Below are 24,148 nucleotides of genomic sequence, written 5' to 3'. Positions count from 1 at the left end.
TTTCCAGCCTCCTCCATTTTTACATGATCTGCAAATTGATGGACAAGTAAAGATCTCATATGCAGACACTGACTAATTTTCAGTTTGTGTCGCAGGATGAATAGGAAGAAGAAAAAGATTATTCAACGACGACTTGCTTTGTCCTGAAACATATCATTTGAAACAGCCATCACTAAAATAGGCTGATGTTTTTTCTTGTCTTGTCTTTTTAGTTCCTATAGAAATCTCTTCTCAATCTCGTGTTTTGATTCCTTGATGCTTTCCTTAACTTCTTTTATTTGGAACCTTCGATTTGTTGCCTGATTTAAAAACAAAGAAAAAGAAAGAAGTTTTTTTGCTAAAATTTGGAAAGCATTGTTAATTAGCTAGGCGTCTTATAACTCATAAGCAATCCAAAATAGGCCCTTATAAGCTATTGAAGACACATTTTAAAAATGCAATTGGACTAGAAAAACAATTTATATTAGAGTTCATTTTAATAACTAGCTAGTGTTGAGGAAAAATTGCACACAGTGAGCATAAATGTCACCCAACATAATTTCACTCGTATTCATTTAGTGAATAGAGTTTTTATTATTTTGGGTTTGACCCATTTAAGACAGAATGTGTTTCTTAATTACAACCCCTTGTCACAGGGAAACACCCTTTGATTCCATTTATGAATAAACCAATTGACAGGATGTGTGTTTGTTTGTTTTTGCGGCTGCACCCGGATATTTGAATGAGTTGTCTACATACCCCTGGAGAAGGATCAAGCCACTTGTAGTTCAAGAGTTCCAATGAGTGGATGACTCATTGGAGAGCTTTGATTTTGGAATTAGAGTAGTGTTTGGGACGAATTTGGTTTAAGTGGACCAGGGATTCGATTTTGTGTTTAGGACGCGGTTGCATCTAGATAAATTTGGTTCTAGATTGCCTACATACCCTTTGTGGGATCAAACCACATGTAGTTCCGGCTTTTGAGATTTAAATGGGTAGATGACCCATTTATTTTGAATTTGTGTTTGGGGAAGGGTTTAAAGCCCTTGGATTTGGTTTGGACTTTATTTGTGTGATTTGGAATGGATTTGATTTTTGTGGTGTTGGGAGAATTTGACTGAAGTCAGTGATTCATTTGGGACTGGTTGAATTTGACTGGTGGAGTCAGAGATTCTGTTTGGAGTTGCGGTTGCATCTAGTGGGTCGCTAGACTGCCTACATACCCTGTGAAGGGATCAAACCACTGTAGTACATTGGAATTTGACTTTTCGGTTTTGTACCGACTTTTGTGTTCGACGGATGCGTATATATTTTTTGAACCCATCAAATAGACTTTTTGAGTGAACACCCAATTTGATAGATCGTCCGCCAATTTGATTTGGACACCCATCGAGCCTTGTTGTGCAATGAGCTTTGTGTCACTTCACCGGAACCATAGTGATCTGCTTCAACTGAGTAATTGCTTTGGACACCCATCGAGACGAGTTTTGAGATTGGAGTCGAAGATTTGATGTGGACCTTTGTAGAGTGGGTTTGCTTCCATTTTTGTAGGAGGCCCAACCGTGTTTGAGAATTGTCTGGCAAACTATTAAATTAATAGATATATTTATTTGGTCAATAATCCATTAATTTAGTAGTTCACGTTTTGGTGTTAATTGCCCAGCAAACTTTCATAGCATGTACTTTTGGCCTTAGACTTGTTGTCTTGCTCAAAGACCAACACGGTAGATATCAAGTGGCATATTTAATATGAGATTCATAATTCCCCTTTTAACATACCTGAAAGTAGTGGAGTTTGTCTCTAATCTGCGTGCTCCCTTCTTCAACTTGTTTTCATTAAAGAATTCTTTCTTGGTGGAGCGGTGGGCTTTAGTCTTCAATTTGCTTCTTCCGTTCTTTAATCACCAATTGTCTCTTGGATAAATGGACGCTTGTCCCATGATTTAGGTGGTGGGAGAAAAGCTTGTGCATGTCCAATTTTGCATGTTACAATCTTGTTTGGCAGCGAACTAAGCATCATCAACAATCATGAATTTTGGCGTGGCTGAGACTTTGTTATTTATCTCTGTAATTTGCAGATCAAGTGATCAATATCTCCTTCAATGTGGCAAAAGTGGAGCTGTGGCCTATGGGGCTTCGGTATTAAGAGAGAAATCACCATATAGCCATGTAGCATGCAGCTTCGTCTGCCTCTTTTCACGACGATAATGCAAAAGTTGTTTTTTCATTTGCAAGCCTCAGAATCATTGGTAGAAGAAATGATTTTGTTGCCAAAGTTTGTTGCCATGAATATCGATGACACAAGAGCTACAGTTCAAAGCTTGCTGCCTCTGGTCGTTGTCATTGCCTGTGCGGTTTTCATACCCTGATGCAACGGTCCTTTGTCGGAAGAGCACAGTCATTTGTTGACGCAACAGTCTTTCACCAGGAGGAGAGTACCATTATGGTCACTTTGCTTTCGCCACCTATACGCAGGACGCACCGCCATATAGGCATCGAGAATAAAAGTGAGGCAAGAATGGCGTTGTGCTTTTGATTTATGCCAAAGAGACTATTGTGGGCAGCAGCTCAACTTCTCCGTGATTGCTGATGTGGTAATCGCCTTGGTCACCAGTAGGAGATTATGAGGATGGAAGTAACATAGACACTCCAGAGAGATTTTTTGGCCATGCTTCATGGATCTTAGCACTTGACAATGTCTGCACCATGAAAGGAAGAGTTCAGTAATTTCAGGTGATAATCATTGTATTATTTGTATACCTGTGACTTATGGAGCTTCTTCTACTGAAACGTGGTTCTTCGTCTGTGGCTTCTCTTGGAAAGCTTTAAGAATGGAATGCTGTAGAACTCCGGTCTCGTGCGAACTCTCTCTCTTTTGCTCTTGACTCTCTTGAGTGCCTCAATATTGATGGCTTCTGCTCTTTAATGCTGCAGAGTTTCACCTGTTTTCTATTCTGCTCTCTAGTCTTTCCTGCTGCTCCCCCTGCCCTCTCTTTTTGTTTTTCTTCTTTCGTTGCCTCTCTGCCCTCTCTTTTTGTTTTTCTGCTCTCCAGTCTTTCTCCTCTTCTGCTCTTGTAGAGAACGTGTCTTTATATAGACAGCTCCGGTCAGCTCGACATAAGGATATCCCAATTTTTGAATGTGAATTGAAACTGTAAGTTTCAAATTTGAAACTTGAGAAACCGTCCCCATATCTCCGCGTGAAGATTGAGCTTGCTGACTTCTTTCTTTTCAACGTGGCTGACTTATGAATTGCCACAATTCTTATCTTGAATTTCCAAGAGGTGGAGCTAATCTCATTTGGTGGATAAGCTAAAATGTATTTGAAATATTTGGATTTGCTTTCAAATGCGAGGTTTGTAATTTACCCACCTTAAACTTTCAACGGGGTTTAATTGACTTCCCCTTGTTAATCTCAAAGCTGGAGTCCTTTCTTTTTTTGAAATGAGACCCACTAGAAGTTGAACTCTTGATTATGATCAAAAGAAGACCACTTGAAGTTATTCACTCGTAATCAATATTCAAACATATATAGATATGTGCATATAATTTTCACCCTCTTTTTTAGTTGTCAACAGCTAGTGCTCAAGACAAGAAGGATTGTGGTTTGTTAAATCTGGATAAGGGGAAGAATAAGTTGTCAACTAGATAGGGGAAAGGAAAAATGTGTTCTAAGAACCAAGGCATATATTATCGATACATGAACTGAACTTTACCAAGGATGGACCAGAAACGTACATTTACATTTTGTTATCCTGCCTGCTTCAAAATGAACTAGGCATGTCTCATCTTAAAGGTACAATGCCTTCATCATAACTAGTCAGCATGTCCAACATTCGACTATCATTCCTCCATTCCGGCAACAAAATTTGACTTAACCTGTAACTTTTAGTCTTCATATTGTATTGATGCAAACGAAGATCGGCTAAACCCCGTACTATATCATTCTGAAAAGGAAACAATATATCCTCCTTAACCCAGACATGATTTTTGTAATCCTTCAAAATCCATAACCCCTTCATGTAGCTTTGCTGCTTCCGCCCATCTATTAGAGCCAGACATCCATCCACTTTATCTAGTCTGACGAGGGGATCATGTAGATCAATACCATCAGGAATTGGTACCACCTTAAATCTCTCAGCCCCATTCATGTCGAAAGCCACAATAATATTCAATGTTGGGTGCAGCCAATGTATAGCCCCATAGGTGGATACACTGCTAGTATCAAATTTGAACTCGAGAGGATCAAAAGGGAGATCAGCAAGGTCTACCTCTACTTGCCTCCATGTAGTACTTGTACCAAGGACAAAAGTGTTAAAAATTAAACCCCGTTTATATCTTTGGATTTGGAGAACCTTGTGCTCGTTTGTAAGAGAGCTGAATCCAAAGTGGTGTGCAACATAGACTGTGAGATTCACGCGTGAAGTCTGGGGGAGGGTAACCACATGTCGAGTTGAGGGATTGAATATATGAACACGGTTGTCAAGGACCTCAAGGTAAGAACTCGAAGTTTTAGAAAGGGAAAAACAAACCAAGCCCTTTGTGCTTTGTGCTTGATATAGTTGCTTCAAAGTAAGAACGTGGGTGGCTCGTCTTTGGCTCCCTTCTTGGTTGAGCTGAACGGAGAAGACGCGTTGCTCCTTTTGATATTCAGATTCACATGTAAAGAAGAGGAGGTGAGAGCGCTTTCTCTCCCCGGAGCAGAGGTTCCGGTAAGCGGTGGCGAAACCGGGGTTGAGGATGAGAGAGGACCAGGACTTGCATACACACCTAAAACGCAGAAGAGTCTTGACTGGTAGCCTTGGGAGTATTTCAGAGCATATGATTTCGTTTAGGAGTACTGTTGTTTCTGAATCATCTTCCATTGTTGGAGAGCCCACTTCTGCAAGGCGAAAAAGAAAACCCTAGGATTCTGATTGGTTTTCCATATAGGGCGGCTGCTTCCTGGCGTGCGATATATAGTACAACACGTCATTTCATAATTACCTAACCTCCAGATTACGTGTTAGACTGCCTATCTCGGCCCAGCTAGCTAGAATGCCTATTAATAGCCCTCAAATTCAATATCCGTTAATAAATAGCACGTTAAATAGAGGAGGAGGGAATACATGCAGAGAGACATTATCTAATCGGGAAAACGGTAAGCTTGTTATCAGCTTATTAATTTCCTCTGGAACATTGCCACTATGCTGTTCATTATATATATATATATATATATATATGTTAAGGAAAGTTGTTCGAGTGATGAAAGATATCTGAATGGAGGTGCGATATGCCTCCTATCAAATATTTGGCTAGCAGTCCTTTTCAAGTTTACAATGTTATGTTCATGTTGTGGCTTGACTAATAGTAGTACTCACTACACAATTGCATGTACAGAAAATGGTGATCTGGATTTTAGTATTTTTATAGCTAATCTACTGCTAAAAAGGCAATCACAAGTTCACAACCACTCCCTCATCATATATGCACAACACTGTTTGTTTGCATGTTTCATTCACTAATTAAGTTTTCCTCTTTTGGTCTCAACTCTCAAGTTCATTCATTAAGTTTCTTGCATTGCAATTTGCAGGAACAACTATTAAGGGAGTCATTCTCCAAAAAATAAAATAAAATGAAATAAAAAACTGTTAAGGGAGTTGTGGTAAATGTGTAAAAAGCACGATCAATTCTATAGTGACAGACGGAAATTGCCAATGATGTGAAATCCACTAGACTTGTTGGGTACAAATAGTTAGACCTAAAAAATAAAAAAATCTACAATTTTATAAATAATTTGACCAATTAGCGCAACAAACTCTGTTCGACGTAGCTAATTCAAGCCCATAAAGCCCAAGGCTATGGGCAATGATATGGCTTAGTATTTGTGGGTCTTGGCCTAGAAAGGATAGGTATGCAAACTTCTGAACCCTGATCCTTTATCCAATTCAAATTCAAAACTTTTATGGCAAATTAAGTTGGGTAGGAATAGGATTGATGACCCCTAATATGTGTTGCACAAAGGAGCTCAAGACGAATCCGTGACACTGTCACCGCTAGAAAAAGGGCCTAAGGGGACACATATATTGGGAACACATGAAGGATTTGTGCCTTTAGATGAGAAATAGGGACTAAAGAAGATATGTGTCCCCATAATCAGAAGAGGGACAGATTATGTGTCTCCATTCAATAAAAATTGTGCACAGGCAATTGGAAGTAAAAGGCTTGCTCACCTAAGGGACATTTTTTAAGGGATTGTGAGGGACAAGTGAATCTGACCGCTGAAAAAAAACTATGCTTTTAAGTTGTTATAATTTCTGCTTTTATATTTAATACATGTGGTTGAGATGTATTTATCCCTTACAGTCCCTTAAAACTGTCCCTTAGGTGAGCAAATCTGTTGGAAGTAATATGTATTTGTTATGCATCAATCACAATGAATCTGTATCTCGTATTCTCCTTCTCTCTCTGAGTGCCGCGTTTTTGGCCATCTGTCTCTCTCCTGAGGGTCCTTTCTTCTGTTTTCAATGTATATTATTGTGTATTAAGTTTTCAGAGTACGCCTGAAGTCCTAAACACCGAAAGGTTTGTACGCGCCACACGCGCACAGCAAGAAAAAGAAGCTGACAGAGTGAGAGTTTTCTCTCTCAGCCGGACGATACAGGAGTCCAGATCTGAAGTCAGATTAGCCTAGCCTCTTCTGACAGTATGGACAATGGTTGGTGTTTGCTGACCGGCGGGATATGCTGTGCTGCTCTCTGACAACAGGGCAGATCTACTATCTTCGGCTCTCTACCTCTGGTTCTCCCTCTCCGAAATCCCCGAGTGTTGCAATATGTTGGGCTCTTTATCGCTTTTACTTCTGAAAAGGTTACCATCTTTCTCTTGAAATTAATTGCAAATATTTTGGCTTTCATGACTCGAATCAAAGAAAACTCTAGTTTGGATCCATGCTTTCTGTTGTGTGGAATGGAGTAGAAACTCTATTTTGATGATGGGTTTTCTTGTTATTGCTTCCAGGTTTCATTTTATAAGTACTGTAGATTTCAAATTTATCTGGGCTGCATTTGATCTAAATGTGATTTCAAGCCAATTAACTTGAAGCAAAACCATGATTTTAGTAGATTGGATTAGGCTAGGAGATCTTGGTCGATTTCATCAAGTGATGAGGGGAAGTCCAGTGCACTTTGGATCGGCAGTAAGGCTGAAGTTGGAGTGGTAGCGGATTTCATGGAAAGAGAACAATTTCCCTCAACACAATGGTAATCTTGATATTTTCATTAATAAGCGGGTGCTATTTTCGGATAGTTTATTTGTTTCCTTGCTTAGATATTGGTTAATATGTTGCACTGACTATATCAATTGATCAACAATGCTCTTACAATTTGTAATTCGAAAAATTTACAGGTCACGGATTCTCACAGCTGATAATGGGTGCAACTGATTATGTGAATTGAACTTGTTATTGTGTTTACATTATGTGTTCAAATAATAAATGTATATTGATTAATAAGTTTACCAATTTTATACACATAACGATGTTTTGATTAGATTGCTTCATTAGAGTTGAGGTTGGCATCTCATGACATTAGTTTTATTTCAAATTTGTGGCTAAGGAGAGTCATTGTTGAATTGATTCGGACTATGAAGAGCGTCTTTTGTATTTTTATCACACAAATTCATGCCTTCATTAGAGGTCATTTGATGAAGAATGAAGGTCGTTTGATCAAGAACAAGAGACAAGAGATCTCATAAAATCTGCAAGTTTTAGTTCAATTGGTCTTTCCACTATTGTCCTAGCTAAGATATAGAGGATTTAGGAATAATTAAGTCTATAGTAAGCACTAGGTTTCTGATACCGGAATATAGCAGCTGGAAGTAATTCACTACACCAAAACAAGACAGTAGATAGGTTATGCTCGCCACTTCAAGGAATCCACCAAGAAGATAAGAGCAAACTAGCCACTCTAGGAATCCACCTGAGAGATAAGAGTTTAGATAGTAATTGGGAAGAACTTTTCTCCAATTTGCATTCTTATTTCTAATGAAAATCAAGTCTGTTTACAATTGAAAGCAGATCCCCCTTTTGTAGGGTAAGGCGAGGAAAACAGAAAGACTACTTATTCAAACTTGAAAATAAAGATAGCTATTTTTAGCCTTGACTGCAGCTTCACCAATGTTTCTTAATTCCAAGGTCTGGGAACTCCATATCTGAATTACATGTTCCTTGGAACTCAGTTCTGTCAACCAATGCTTCTAATCCTCTGTTATGTCCAGATTCAAAGTCTTCCTCGTTATCAGTTTCGTTGGCTTAATATATATGCCTTTCATTGTCATATACTCTTGTTTTTAATTAGCCATTTGCTTCAGGTTTCACTTCCAATTCAGTGACCCCATCAGAGGACAACAGCATAGCATGGAGCACGGTAGAGAACTAGAGATACTAGAGACCAGCTCGAGGGAGAGGGTTGAGATTGAGCAAGTCTCAAATCTTGATTTTGAAGTATAAAAAGGCTATTGCATCTGGTAATTTACTGTCACTATCTCTGTATCCAAGCAATGACTTTGAAATTTTAGTTTGATTATTGATTTTGCTGTATGGTTGGATATCTTGATTTTATCTTCTTTTAGCTATGTTTGATTATGATTCAGCTATGTAACTAAACTTTAGCGGGAGGGAAATTGGAATTAGAGGTTTATAGAAGAATCTACTAATGGATCCATGTCTAGAGTTCAAGTTTAGATTATTTTGATTCACAGTGGTGCTTTATACATAAGCTAGATACTTGGCCTTGCTGTACTTATGTAATTAACTAGGTGGTTCTTCATTTGTTTTCCGGGCTTCATTCATCTGTGGCAAGCTCTAACCAGGCAGAAATATATGGTTCTATAAAGGAAGTTGAAGCACTATTGGAACAAGAAATACTAAATTACTCAGGATTTCCATGTTTTAAAATTCTATGGAATTAATTCTACATAATATAGAGGGGTTATACTCCATTGGGTTGCTCGGAGTTGAGTAGTTTTTGGGAGAGAATGTAATCCTCAATTTTGGGGTTTGTTTGTGTATTGTTGGATGATTTGGACAAGTATAATCACTATAATGACATTGTGATTAGTATTCTCTTGTCTTTTAATTTAATTTCTATTCTTATTCTTTTTGCCTATGCACTGAATTATGAAAAATAAATAAATAATGATGATGATGATGATGATGATGAGCTATGGGCACAAATGTAGAAAGTGTCCCCAGTTTGGTGCAATGTATTTGTATAATTGTATAGTATTTGTAGTCTATTGTAGTTTGAGAAACGATGGGCCCCATTGTGTTATTTGGGGACACATAACATATGTGTTCCATTTAGCAATAGGAACACTAGCAATAGGCATCCATTTGATATGTGTCTCTATAGCTCAATAGGAACACATATTTATCACTATAGGTATCAAAGGGCACACATGTTATGTGTCCCCTTAGGCCCTTTTTCTAGTAGTGTGTAAAGCTAAGCTAGGGGCACAAACGGTGCCTGTATTCACATGGCACTACGAAATTGAACCAGCTAACCAGCCCAGTTGAACAGATCGATACGATAAAAGGTTGGCAACCGAACAAGTAGATCTGGGGAGTCTTAGAAATGAGGTGGAAGAGAATCTGAGATGATCTGCTAGGTAGAGTCAGCAAAAATCTGGTGGGAAAGATGGACAGGAGATTGAGAAACTCCGTTGGATTAAACGATGTTTGTTTTCCGGCTGACATTTTGGTCAATTGGTTCCAAAGTTGAAGACGAAAAGTCAAAAGCTTGAACGGAAAAGAAGAGAAGATGTGCGTGCAGAGGCGCCAAGCGATTGAGAAGGACTGAAAAATTCGTTCTTGGGTGGTATGTAGATCGAAATTTCAGAAATTTGTTCTAAGGTCGCAGCTTGGAGTTGGTCTGTAGGAAAAAGGAAGCGACTTTTAATGATAATTTTATCTGGGTAAGTCCACTTTTTTATTTTTTTCAATTGATTATCAGAGAAGTTAAAAATTTCACCTTTGATACAACAAAAAATATATATAAATTTCCTATTTTGTTTTTAATTGTGCCTGATTCACAACAAAATATAATATAGTCTTGTCAATTAAATTGTTTGGTACTAGTCCATATGAAATACGGAAATGTTTCTTTAACGCATAATTGTTGGGCGGAATAGATCCCCAGGTTATTTAGGATTCCCTAGGTTATTAGGACTCGCTTTGAGGATTTCTATAAAGGTGCTTATTTTGAGAAATGCATGCAGCTTGATTTCTTTCATCAGTCTTGGTTGATAGACGAGCAGTGGTTAATCTCCTTCTGTCATCATCAACAACCTCTGCGGTTCGGTGAGAACATGTATAGGGAGGTTACTAATGTTCCGTCTTCGAAGAAAAGAACCACAGCAGCCTGGTCAACAGCGATAGCGATAATGAGGACAACCAGGTCAAGAAGCAGGCCAAAAGGAAAGAAGAAGATCATGAAAAGCAGAACGCCCAGGAATTAGCTGACAATTGTATCCACCAAATCCTCGAATCTTTTTCCACTAGACTTGCTATCCGGGCCACAATTCTTTCCAAGCAGTGGGAACGTGTATGGTCTTTAGTCCCAGTTTTAGATTTTGATGAGAAAGAACCTTATTTTGGCAAATATTATCTTGGTGACTATTATGAATATGAAAAGTTTGTGAAAATTGTCACCATGTGTTTGAAGCGCCGTGAGAGTGATAAGTAGTTAGATAAGTTCAGGCTTCGAATGGGATACTGTGAAGAAACCCGTACCGACAGTCCCCTCATGGATAAGTGGTTGAGTTTTGCTGTCAAGAGAAATGTCACGCCCCTGATTTTTAACACAAATAAAAATCAATATACAATCTCATAATTATACATGCGTGATCATTCAGTCATCAATAAAAAATACCTTGAACATCTTCCCTTTAAATCAAGCACATATTGATGCCCTGAACCCATAATTCCAATATTGACCCGCTCCACAGAGTCATATATTACATAAGCTTAAGAATTAAATTGTCATCACAAAATAAAACGTAAATTCTTCTCAGAACTTACTACATAGCGGAAGTCATACAATGGCAAAGCCAACAAAATTTGCTTCCTACCCGTTCTGTTACCAACAAGCTACCTTAGCTTCAACCACGATTACCCTGACCTGCAGAATTAATCCCTACACCATTGAATAGTGCACCGGGTTGCCACACAACAAACCCGGTAAGCTTATGAAAGCTCGTATGAGTAACTCATGAACACCAATCAACAACTCACACAAATCAGCTTAAGGAAACCATGCAACCATGATTCCTTCTAACATTCCATATCATTTCCACTGAAGGGACAACATAAGTCACCCCTGTGACAATGTTCTATTTGCTAACTTAACCATCAAGAAGCAATTCAAGTCTCATCTAGACAATAAAAGAAGAATACTCTCGGAACTCTCCTTTAAACTACATACTTATGAGTCTCCAGCAACCTCGACCGTTACCCCCATAAGCTATAATGGCAGACAGACTAGAGCTCTAACTGAAGTCGTAACCACTCGTCCGGCTAAAGACGTGATTACCGATTTCCTGCCTTGGTCACCATTTGTGACATGTGATTTTCAGACCCCGTCTGGTCTTAGAATCCACGTTAAGGTCACCATCTGCGACCTGTCTCCATCTATGACATATGATCTTCAGACCCCGTTTGGTCTTAAAATCAAACGTTAAGTAAGTCGCACCCGACCTAAAAACGTTACAAACATCTAATTTCGGCTTTCCCCATCCCTGCTCACCATATGTGGCTCTTGGTACAAGAACCAATACATTTAAAATGAGTCGCACTTGACTTAAAAATGTAACATCAAACTCAATACTTTTCAAACAATAGAAAACATCTTTTTCCACAATATTATTTCCTGACAAGTCACCTTCAATAATAATATGAGCACCATCATGCATATTATTCATCACACATCACTCACAAGAATATATATATTTCACGTAAATATATATATATATATATGTAGTCATTCGCTCAGGAATGCCTACTAATACCAACTATAGTTTGCAGTTAAATAAATAACGCCAAAATAATAATAGTAACTCTGTTCGTAAATAAACGTTGTGAGATTACTCACCTTGAAACTCCCGCTGCGTCTTCAATATAGAACAAAGCAGCCAATCCACAAAATAACAGTTCAAAAATACTTCGTCAAGTACCTAATCACATGCGGTTTTAACTTAGTAACAATTCACAAACGATTTAAGTCCGAAACCCCTATTTTGAACTAAAATCCCCAAAGTGGCTCCAATCGAGGCAAAACCACATCTGAGACCTCCCAAAGTCTCCGGAGTACTTCCACGATCGATATGTCCAAACCACAAGTCGATCGAACGCTCATATCGTCACGGATTGAATAAATCAACCGGTATGAAACCGTAAAAATCATAACAATTTCATACGAACTCCAAAATTTTCGATCGAAACACTCGTATTGACAAGTAGAAGACATATAATACCAAAAATAGTCCTTTACATGGCAGGAACGCCACCGGCCAAAACTCAATATTTCAAAAAACTTCCAACATCAAAGATGTTCATCTCAACCTGCTTAACCATTTTTATAACTAGCACGAAGTCAAAAACTAAGCATAAACCTCTCCAATTGTTCAAGACTTGAAGCCATGAAGCAAGTTCCATCCTCCACCACCTTTGAAGACCTTCTTGCGTCCTTGAAGTTTCTTTACAAGTGTAACCATGACCTCTATTCTTTTGTTTTCGGTTTTATGTTCTTGGATTTTTTTTAATTGGATGTTTCGACTTTTTGTTAGAATAAAGAGCATGTTTTGATGTTTAGTTTTCGAATACTATGAAGCATGAAAACGTTTTAGTTTATATAATAATTTGCAATTTCTTTGTGTTATTGGATCTTCAATCCCACCTTTTATGTGTTTATCTTAGTTGGTTCGATACAATTAGGGTTTGCATGTAATTGAATCCATATTAAGATATGCTAGCGTTCTAGGTCTTAATTGCTTAAGTGGAAAACCTATAGTTCCTTAGGTAAATCAACAAAGAGATTTGCATGCTTGATTAGCGTTCTAACTTGTGTGTTCTTCCTAAATCAATCAAACTTCCACATGTTCTTAATTCATTTATTATGTTTGTTAGGGAATTCACTAGCTTTGCATGATTAATAGGGTTAATTATGGTGTGTTCATCTAGTTAATCTAATTAAAGGAAGTAATAAGGACTTTGTATGCATTCATCTCTATTCTTGATTGATTTCTTCCAATTGCATGTTTTGATTCGTGAATTATTATTTGGTGTTCTATTTTTGTGTTAATAGTGGTTGACTACATCATGCATCTTTGTTTTCCCCTTTATCTCTTCTTGATTCGTGGATTGATTGATCATTGTAGATAGTTTAGTTAGATTTAGATACAAATATACTTTCGAAATCCCTCTTTAATATCTTGTAAGTTTCGTAAATATTGTATCCTTGTAATTAATATTCTTTTCTTGACGTTTAAATGACAGGAGCACCCTAAATCCCCGGCTAGAACGATAACCTACTTACTCATACTACAATTCGATGCAGGGTTTAAATTGACACTCATTTTGAGCGTATCAAAGATGCAGTAGTTGTCCAGTTAGTAGACTTCAGTTTATTCATTCTATTTAAGTTTATTTGTAGTCCCACTTGATCCCACCAATGATGATTCTATTTGGACATAGAAGAGTCAGAAACGTACGTGTCTAATTTTTTCTTTCGATATATTTTGTTTCATAAAATTGAGACTTTAAAATAAGAAAGTGCGACATCCATCCTCCTTAAGAATTAGTTTTCTTCTAAGTTCCTAACATTCAACATTTAATTCTCATTTTTATGACTAAATTACTGCTACTGGCACTTTTGAATAATAATTTTATCATTTTTCGTCAAGGACCCTTTATTACTATAACGGTTACTATTACTAAATAGTACAATGGGAATCTTTTTTTTTTTTTGAGATAATGATACAAATTTCATTTGACTAATCGGAATACAAATATAAGAGGGGAGCATAAGACGTAAACCTCCAAATCACCTTCATATTGCTTGGTACATGGACTGGCATTCACGAACAGAGGAGCTGAGTATGTCATCCTCCTACATCTAGCCTCCTTTGGATAAACGCCACGCATAGGAGTAAATTTCTCTTCACAAAACCCACCCAAAAGTATCACCAATTTGCACTGCAAAACAACATCACTTTGGTCATAGATTGAACCGCACAGAGGCTCAAATCCCTAAGTAGCTACTGCGTACTTAAACTTACCTGAGGGCCGCAATCAACCACTATGTCGTTAGCCTCATCGATTATTTTCTTGATGGATTTTCTAATCAAATCATTGTATGACTGAATCTGGTGCCAGAACAGTGAGTCATGTTCGAATAAACGAGAAATCAACAGCCAAATCTCCTCTGAATCGGAGAGTTCGAGGTCCGAGTCCGCTTCCTCCATAGCTATCTCAAGCTCTTCGTGTTATGTTCCTCTTCCACCAAACCCTGATTTCTTTTCTTAATTGTTTCGTTTACTTCGCTAAACGTATTGTTTCAGAGCTTATTGAACTCGGCGTACTAAGCTAATCTCGTGAGAACGAAGGTTACCGCATAAAATGAAGCTAATCATGTAGTAATCAAAGTAATTTTTTGTTAATGAAGTTAAGTTGCTGATGTTTAAATTTTTGTTTGTAACTACATGTATTGTAGACCATTGTTGCTCTACAACAATAAAGCAATAAGCTCAGCTTCCATAGTCCGTTATAACAAGATGCAATAGTTGTCCAGTTAGTAGACTTCGGTTTATTCATTCTATTGAAGTTTATTTGTGGTCCCACTTGATCCGACCGATGATGATTCTATTTGGACATAGAAGAGTCAAAAACGTGTCTAATTTTTTCTTTCGATATATTTTGTTTCAGAAAATTGAGACTTTAAAATAAGAAAGTGCGACATCCATCCTCCTTAAGAATTAGTTTTCTTCTAAGTTCCTAACATTCAACATTTAATTCTCATTTTTATGACTAAATTACTCCTACTGGCACTTTTGAATAATAATTTTATCGTTTTTAGTCAAGGACCCTTTATTACTATAACTGTTACTATTACTAAATAGTACAACGGGAATCTTTTTTTTTTTTTTTTGAGATAATGTTATAAGAGTTTTTCTATTGGAACCTCCAAATTTACTCACTTGACCTCTATGCTTTTTACACCTCTTATCAAATCTTCAAATACTAAATTTACTCACTAAACCTCACTAAATTTCCTCAAATAACCTCACTCATATAATTTGCAAATAAATTATTATCTTTAAAATAAATAAAAATTAGTCATTTCAATGATTTAATCACTCTATAAATATTAACTAAATATACATTTCTTAATCAAACTTGAGTTTCAAAAATTAATGTCTAATCAATAAGAAAATGCCATGAACTATTATGTTTTTTTTAATTTTTTTTTTCTATTTTAGCTGTGCAAAAAAAAAATCATTCGTTTTTTAATGTTCATTTTTTTTTCTGTATTTTTTGTACCACATGATTAATTATTTAAATTTTTTTTTTTTTTTTTTTTTTTGCAAATATAATGGATTGACTTAGATTTATGTCATAAATCATAAAAGGATTTATTTTGTTTTCCCTCACCAATATGCGTTCAACATATATATCATACATTTTTATGTCACATGATCTTAACCATATTTTAAATTCTTATTAAATATATATGAATGCTTTAATGAGTATGTAGTGAAATTGGAAAATAAAAATAGATAAGGAAAATAATAAGGAATACAATCTAATATTATTGAATTGGAAAGTCTACATAAAATAAATATAATATTTTTTTGGTATAATTATTGTCCTTAATAGTCATTTTATAGTAGGTTATATATGTCATTTAATAATTCATAATAGAGTGAGGTCAAGTGAGCAGATTTGGAGGTCCCAATAGAAACTCTCATGTTATAAATTTCATTTGACTAATCGGAATACAAATATAAGAGGGGAGCATAAGACGTAAACCTCCAAATCACCTTCATATTGCTTGGTACATAGACTGGCATTCACGAACAGAGGAGCTGAGTACGTCATCCTCCTCAATCTAGCCTCCTTTGGATAAACGCCACGCACAGGAGTAAATTTCTCTTCACAAAATCCACCCAAACTTATCACCAATTTGCATTGCAAAACAACATCACTTTGGTCATAGATTGAACCGCACAAAGAGGCTCAAATCCCTAAGTAGCTACTACGTACTTAAACTTACCTGAGGACCGCAATCAACCACTATGTCGTTAGCCTCATCGATTATTTTCTGGATGGATTTTCTAATCAAATCATTGTATGACTGTATCTGGTTCCGGAACTGTGAGTCGTGTTCGAATAAACGAGAAATCAACAGCCAAATCTCCTCTGAATCGGAGAGTTCGAGGTCCAAGTCCGCTTCCTCCATAGCTATCTCAAGCTCTTCGTGTTTTGCTCCTCTTCCACCTAACCCTGATTTCTTTTCTTAATTGTTTCGTTTACTTCGCTAAACATATTGTTTCAGAGCTTATTGAACTCGACATACTAAGCTAATCCCGTGAGAACGAAGCTTATCGTGTAAAATGAAGCTAATCATGTAGTAATCAAAGTAATTTTTTGTTGGGCTAAATACTGGTTATTACCTTGTGGTTTAGGTCCAAGATCAATTCAGTCCTTAGACACTATCCCAAAAAGTTAATCAGACAACAGATCATCTCTGTCATCTGATTGCATGATTTTCTGTCGTCTGAGGCGCTGTCGTCTCTTGTGCAATCAGACGACAGATAAACTCTGTCGTCTGAGTGACATGTTTTTGGTCTTCTGTTGTCTGATTGATTCCTCACATGTATAGGTGTGTGTTATGAAGATTTCGGACGACAGAAATGTGTTACCCTATATATAAATAGACATCAGCAATCTTTATCTTCTATGGTTTAATAGCTATTTCAAATACAGTATTCATGATATTTATGTGGTGTGAATGAAGTGAAGTATTAAGTACTGAGAACTTATTTGTTGTCTGTAATGGTTATAAACTACAGATAATTGTGGTCTTAAGTATGTTTCAATTACATATAACTGTAGTCTGAAAAGATAAGAAACATCAGTTATTTGTTGCTGTAGCTACATTTATGATTCATTTTTATGTTGTCTGAATGCATATAAAACAATAAATAATCCAATTCTTCTGTTGTCTATGTCTATTAAAAATAACAATACTTGACGTCTTTGTTTATTTAAGATTATATTTGTCTATCTTAACCTTGATAAGAGCATAGTTATCTGTCGTTCTATCTACGATTTAGTGACAATTAATAGTTGTCTTAACCTATACTAGACCAAAACACACACTCTGTGTGTGAGTTTAATTTTGAAAAATAAAAAATAAATAAATAATCATTAGAGAAAACATGGGGAGCTTTGGAATATTTTTTTTGTTTTTTGTTTTTCCTTTTTTGTTGTGGAATTAGGAAGTTATAGAGAGAGATTTTAGGGGAAAATAAATTAAAATTTTATTTTGTTATTTTGCTTATTACGATCATATCCTCTATTTATTAAAAGATATTTTTAGAAACTCTATGGTCTAAGGATTTAGTCATTTTTTCACGTCCACTCTGGCTAACAAAGCCTCTTCTCTTAATAATAGTATAGATAAGTGGATAGTTATTTATGGTTCTATGTTTCTTTGAGTGACAACTATCTATTGTGTCTGACATCAATTAGAACCATATAATTGTGTTGATCTAGTTCTGTTGTTTAATTGAAGGGACAACATAATTTCTCATATATCCGTCTACATCGTGATAGGGAAACTACAACTTCCTGTCATCTGAGTTAGTAAACAATAATAGAATTTTCATTTATATTGTTTTTCAGTTGATCCAACAACACACTTTTGGCTTTTGAGTGAGTTGTTGGATGGTACACAATTACTGTTCATTTTGTAATCTGGAAAGAACTGAAATGACATAATCAAATCTAATCTGGAAAATCATTCTATACTGTTCGTTGGTAATCTGGAAATCCATAAAATGCCATTGCATCAAACTGGCAAATCATTCAGTACATTACAGAACCTGAGCATTAGTTCAATAAAACCCATCTATGAAACTAAAGACATGATCGATAAAGGCAACCCAAAAAACATCACAGTATAGAACATCTAAGGCAAAAAACTAGTACGTATAGCTTCCTAATCTGGGTTATATATATATGTGTGTGTGTGAGGTGTAGGCACTAGCTTTCAAAGAGTAGAACTCCTTCCTGAGAGAATCAATAGCTTTCATTGATTGTGCTGAAAGAAAATTTTTCCAGCAGTAGTCATATCCAGCAAAGTCTCTTTCAGCTACCTTCCAGCCCTCATAGGCACGCACAAGTGCAAGGTGATCACTGTGGTCTCGGGAAAACTGAGATTTAGCAGCATCCGCAAGCTACAAAGAGGGAGAACAAAAAAGACCCATATCAATAATGATACTGATTTGTGTTTGCTTTGTCTATTCTTTTGTTGGTTTTTCATTTTCCAGCTGTAGCTTTGTGTAGGATTTGCTGTCCACTGTACTGTGTATTCTCTTTTATCGCCTCTTTGTAGATACTTCTAGATATGACAAAAAAATTGCAGAGCTGACTTACATCTTCCTTGTCAAATGGTGTTAAGAAAGGATCTCTGACACTAAGACCGGAAACAATAGTCAAAACAGGATCGAGGCAGTTGAAGATGGCACCTACCAAGAGCATCTTTCCAAATTTTGGCTCCATAGTAAGCATAGTTAGATAGCGTCCTGTCAAAAGACTTACTAAATGAGTCTTATTGTTGTAGAGAGAAAAAAAAGTACCTCAACCATATGTAAGAGGTGCAGCATGAAAATGCATAGATTCAAATTCTAGAATGGTTAGATCTCTCTTCCCACCTAAAATAGTCAGATTCTCGTTCTCATCCAAGGCCCCAATGATCTTCAAATACTCTGGCACTTTTCACCTGTGGAAAAAGTTAAGAACCAAAAATGTGAATTGTAGGTGAGAAGCAAATATTGTAAATAAGTCAAAACAAAACTAAACACCACAAGATGGTAATATAATAATACACTCATAAGTGTATGCCTTGCACTTTCATCAATCTGATTGTATGGAGTTAACCTGCAACCCGTACTTTCCAGAACATCCTACAGAAAATGAGTTCGAACAGGGTATGTAAGACCCTAATTTGGAGGGTGAAAAAGAAAGAAAAACACACTTAGAGAGCAGCAAAAATGAAAGACCAAAAGGGACATTCTTACAGTAAATAAAAGAATGGAACATATTAGTATATCATATATCTAAATCTTCTGCTATTCATAAATGGCCTGAAAAATGCTATGAAAGTTTTAACTTACTGGAACATGAATTATCTGAGCCCTGCCAGAAAAGCTCAGAATCTAGGGTTGCACTCATCAGAATCAACCTCAATTCTGGCCGAAGGAAGGAGATCCTTGAGAACAATGAGCAGAAAATCTAGCAACAAATGATTATAGTGAGAAATCACACTTCATCATCCAGAACTAAAGCCTCGATCTAGATCTATCTAGCACTTAATTACCTTCATTCATTCCGCGTTCGAGAATCTCATCCACAATGACATGAGTTATACCTTTCAAATTTCCATCAACTAGCAATCTTCTCAACAAAAATGCTAGTGGTGCAGAAGAGAAGGCATGTATCCCTTCCTTTCATGCCTTCTAAGTCTCTAACCGAACCTTATATCCAACATAAGAAGGAAACCAAAAAGAAAGGAATTGTAAAAAGAAAAGAAAAGCCAGACTTGTAGTTTTATCACGAAGTTGAGGAAAACTCACTGAATCACCCAACTTCTCCCCTCTCTCTGAAGCAAGAGAACACGATATTGTCTGGAGAACTTCATAAATACTTGTTTTTCTGCCCACAAAGGCCAAGAGTACATGAAACACAAATATGAGACAGGACATAAATGAAACTCAAGTCTCAACAATTGGTGAATTTTTTTTTTTTTGGATGAATCAACAATTGGTGACTTACATTTACTATAAGCATTACTTATTTAGAAGAACAGCGTTCCAATTATTTCTAACAAATTCCAATGGCCATTGATTTATGTTTAGCTGGCCTCTTGACTACGGAGGATCACTATGCAGAGACAATGAGATTATAACACTATTAAGTGATAAAACGCTATTCTAAAATAAGGATTACTCTGTAAGAGCAAAGCATTAATGCACAAAAGATTATTCCTCTTTGGTGTGAACAAAGCAAAGCAGATAGTGGATATCATATATTCCACTCTAAAGGAGAAAGATGAAAAAAGAACAGAAGAAGAAGAAGTGTAAAATGTGAACTATCTAAACTTGAGACCTGTCTTTGACTGTTAATTTCTGGCCAATAAGATAATGGTTTAAGGAGCACAATAAGCACACACACGTGTATATATAATAAATCAAAAAGTAAATTGGGATAACATAAATTGCAAGTAGCAGAGGTTAATGAAGCAAATTAAGGTGATAAGTAAAAGGAAACTTCAGTACTCGCCTTTGTTTCAAAGATCTACAACTGATTCCAATTTCCAGCTATTAGCTCGACTGCTCCTGATTGATCAACTTCAACATAGAGGAACATCAGTCGTCAGTCAAATGGAGTCAATAAATCTACAATTTTTAGATTAATTTTACATTGTAACTACTAAATTTAATTAATTGATTTCCTTCATATAGTTCAAACACCAAAAACAGGAGCAAGTACGGGAACAAATTAGTGTCAACTTAGAAACTAGAGATAAATACTGCTTGTTCAAATTACTTCTTCCTAACATCCCCTTATACATATAAAGCCCTCTGTACCCATCACTAGAGAGCCAAATCCCGTAAGGATTCTACAATCCAAAATTGCATGTCCACAGTCTACAATCAAATGAAGTAAATATCTCATTTGCTACTTCCATGAATGAGAAAATACTTAGCGAAGCATACAATACTAAGAGAAGACCTAAATGCATAAACCTGTTCCAAAATAAAAAATAAAAAATAAAGTAAATGGATTTAAGGCTCCCTCAGGATAGTGAGATTTCCATGTAATCTGTCATCCATTAATCTAGATGTCAATATCACAAATAACATGAGAAGACTATCTAAACCAGCTATTCAATCTTAGTTTGCAATCCATTCCAAATAGAAAACCCCAGGTCAAATTCATACAAAAATCCTTCAGTAACTCGAATCTAAATGAAATATAACCTAGAAAATTAAAAACTTTAAAGATTATACCTGATAAAGGTGAGAAAGAGAGTGCCGGTGGTATTTTGGGCAACCAAACAAAAACCTGTAAACACAGATGTCCCAAAACCTAAATCAAAGTGAAACCCAAAAAAAAAAAAAAAAAAAATGGAACCAAAATCGAACACCTAAATCAACATTCAGCCGAATTGTTTATCAAGAAATGAAGAAGTTGAAGAGTAAGAAAATAACAGAATCAAAGAAAACTTTGGATAATCTTACTTGTCTTACTTGAATTACACGAGAAATAAGATATTTCTATATCTATGCTGACTTTCATCAGTCGCAGAAACACAAAGGAAGACAGATAAAGAGCACTAGAACAAAGCGAACAGTCTGAAAACACTAGCTAAAATTAAATTTGCAGAAACTAATAACTAAGTCACCAAGCTAGGCAGGCTTCCAAGCAAACATGAAAATTGAAAAACCCAATTAGGCAATCAGAGAATAAGGAGTGACAGATGAAAGAGTACTTACGCGTCAATCAACTTCGATGAAGACTTCAAGCCCTCCGAAAAATTGGCCCCAATTTCTTCTTCTCCTTCTTCAAATTAATCCCCCAAATTTTCGATCTAGGATCTGGTGGACCTTCCTCTAGATCAACTCGTACCTCTACTTCCTTCAACGGGTCCTTCTCAGACGATTGTTAGATGGGCTATCAGGGTTTTCTTCAAATGCACCACCGCTGCTGAAATCTTGAAATGCACCTCCGTTGATGAATCTGAGATTAGGATTCCGGTAGGGCCGCGGGTGCTCTGTGGTCGATGGTTGGGGTTTCGCTACCGACTTGAGAGATGCCCAGTTTGAGAAAAAGGCATATGGTTTTAGATAGAATGAATGAAATCGGGCTTAGACAAAAGGCAAAGGCAATTTGCCTTGGACAAAATCAAAAATTAAATGAGTGGACTCCCCATATAATCAGACAACACTACTAATTGTGGTCTGATGCCTATCACTTTTTTACTCCACTAGGGTTTTGACCAAGTTTTAGAGGGAAATGCCTTAATCCATTGGTGGGAGATTTCTAAAATTTCAATCCAACTCATTCAGACAACAGAATTTTCTTATCACTATTGTTTGAATAAATCAAGCTTGTAGGCTTCAGAGGAATGAAATTCTCTATCTTAAGCCAACAACATTAAAATGTTATGTTGTTTCAATAAGAGCCTTCAGAGGAATGAAATGATAGGTACATCTCTATCTTCAAGTAACAACATTAAAATCTTGTCTGAATGTTACCCATTTATTCAAAATGAAAAAACTGTGTTTCGGTGGGCATTCAGACAACAGAGTTAGGTTTTTCTGTTGTCTGAAAATTTGAGACAACAGAAAATTAGTTTTCTGTCGTCTGATGTCTGTCGTATGATTGACTTATTGACATAGTGAGACTTCTAATTTTATCAAAAATACCCCGGCAGTTTCAATTTTGATCTAATAGGTCCAATTTATTAGTCTTTCGATAATTGAGTCATTTAACTTGTTGACATGGCTCATATATGGCCTATGTTTTATGATGTGGTGTTGAGGTGGCATGCATAGTCAATTTAGGAGTGGGTCTCACTATTAGAAATCTATTAAACAAAAAATTTTTCATCAAATAATCCAACTATAAGTTGAACCCATAGTAGAATATTAACGAATTGAACCTATTAGATCAAAATTGAAAGTGCATGGTTGTTTTTGATGAAATTAGATGTCCAGGGACTAAATTGATTTTGGACCTAAACCACAAGGTAGTAACTGATGTTTAAATTTTTGTTTGTAACTACATGTATTGTCGACCATTGTTGCTCTGCAACAATAAAGAGATAAGCTCAGCTTCCATAGTCCGTTATAACAAGATGCAGTAGTTGTCCAGTTAGTAGACTTCAGTTTATTCATTCTATTTAAGTTTATTTGTGGTCCCACTTGATCCGACCGATGATGATTCTATTTGGACATAGAAGAGTCAGAAACGTGTCTAATTTTTTCTTTCGATATATTTTGTTTCAGAAAATTGAGACTTTAAAATAAGAAAGTGCGACATCCATCCTCCATAAGAATTAGTTTTCTTCTAAGTACCTAACATTCAACATTTAATTCTCATTTTTATGACTAAATTACTCCTACCGGCACTTTTGAATAATAATTTTATCGTTTTTAGTTAAGGACTCTTTATTACTATAACTGTTACTATTACTAAATAGTACAACGGGATTTTTTTTTTTTTGAGATAATGATATAAATTTCATTTGACTAATCAGAATACAAATATAAGAGGGGAGCATAAGACGTAAACCCAACATGGTTACATATAGAATGAGCTTGAAATGATAAAATAAAATAAAATAAAAAATGAAGAAGCAAGAATGAGGAACTTAAACTGCAAATGTCATTTATTCATAACCAAAAATGGTTCTGATACTGTCTTTGAAGAGTGGAAGCTCCATCCCTTATAACTGGAAGGTGACACGTGTCTAGGACCACTATATTTGTCATTTAGTCTTTGGGCTAGGCCAATGTAGTGCTACTTGACTTCATAATGGCAATAAGGATAACTTGGCATCGTACCTTTTTAGGGTCTACCATACCCTCACTCAAAATCACATAGCACAGATAGTGAACTGTAGGCTGCGCAACAATACATTTGGAGTGTTTGAGCTTGAGGTAATTTGAAGAATGGTGAGGATTGCTTTGAGATGTTGTACATGTAATGTCAAATCCTTTATATAAATCAAAATATCATGAAAATCACTAGTACAAATAGCCTGAAAGTTGGTTTGAATAAGTGGTTCATTAGAGGTAGAGAAGTAGATGGGATGTTAGAGAGCCCAAAAGGCATTACCACGAA

At 36.2% G+C, this 24,148-nt stretch overlaps 1 protein-coding gene and 2 long non-coding RNA genes across 9 annotated transcripts; 1 reads left to right on the top strand and 2 right to left on the bottom strand.

Moving 5' to 3' along the window:
• Window positions 1-3,548: 3,548 nt before the first annotated feature.
• LOC112195941 (putative F-box protein At1g47790) lies at window positions 3,549-4,881 on the bottom strand. The gene has a single exon (XM_024336181.2). It carries the CDS (start codon window positions 4,842-4,844, stop codon window positions 3,765-3,767), a length of 1,080 nt encoding a protein of 359 aa, XP_024191949.1. The 5' UTR covers window positions 4,845-4,881; the 3' UTR covers window positions 3,549-3,764.
• Window positions 4,882-6,411: 1,530 nt separating this feature from the next.
• LOC112196378 lies at window positions 6,412-10,777 on the top strand. 2 transcript variants are annotated; one of them, XR_002935157.2, is made up of 5 exons: window positions 6,412-6,828; window positions 6,979-7,220; window positions 8,329-8,484; window positions 9,540-9,933; window positions 10,237-10,777. It is a non-coding gene; the product is annotated as an uncharacterized LOC112196378 (long non-coding RNA). The 2 variants fall into 2 exon arrangements; XR_002935156.2 differs by lacking the exons at window positions 9,540-9,933; window positions 10,237-10,777 and having other exon boundaries at window positions 6,419-6,828; window positions 8,329-9,116.
• A 7,271-nt stretch (window positions 10,778-18,048) lies between these two features.
• Window positions 18,049-22,382, bottom strand: LOC112196250. 6 transcript variants are annotated; one of them, XR_002935060.2, is made up of 8 exons: window positions 21,796-22,382; window positions 21,310-21,364; window positions 19,617-20,646; window positions 19,414-19,531; window positions 19,126-19,239; window positions 18,952-19,019; window positions 18,674-18,822; window positions 18,049-18,474 (listed from the first exon to the last, which is right to left on the bottom strand). It is a non-coding gene; the product is annotated as an uncharacterized LOC112196250 (long non-coding RNA). The 6 variants fall into 6 exon arrangements; XR_002935058.2 differs by having other exon boundaries at window positions 19,126-19,203; window positions 21,796-22,378; XR_005810153.1 differs by having other exon boundaries at window positions 18,952-19,203; window positions 19,617-19,773; window positions 19,873-20,646; window positions 21,796-22,377.
• Window positions 22,383-24,148: the final 1,766 nt, after the last annotated feature.

The sequence above is a fragment of the Rosa chinensis genome, chromosome 4 (genome assembly GCF_002994745.2).
Source record: "Rosa chinensis cultivar Old Blush chromosome 4, RchiOBHm-V2, whole genome shotgun sequence".
NCBI lineage: Eukaryota > Viridiplantae > Streptophyta > Magnoliopsida > Rosales > Rosaceae > Rosa > Rosa chinensis.
The sequence above is the reverse complement of the archived record's forward strand: the minus strand, read 5'-3'. Positions and strand labels throughout refer to the sequence as shown.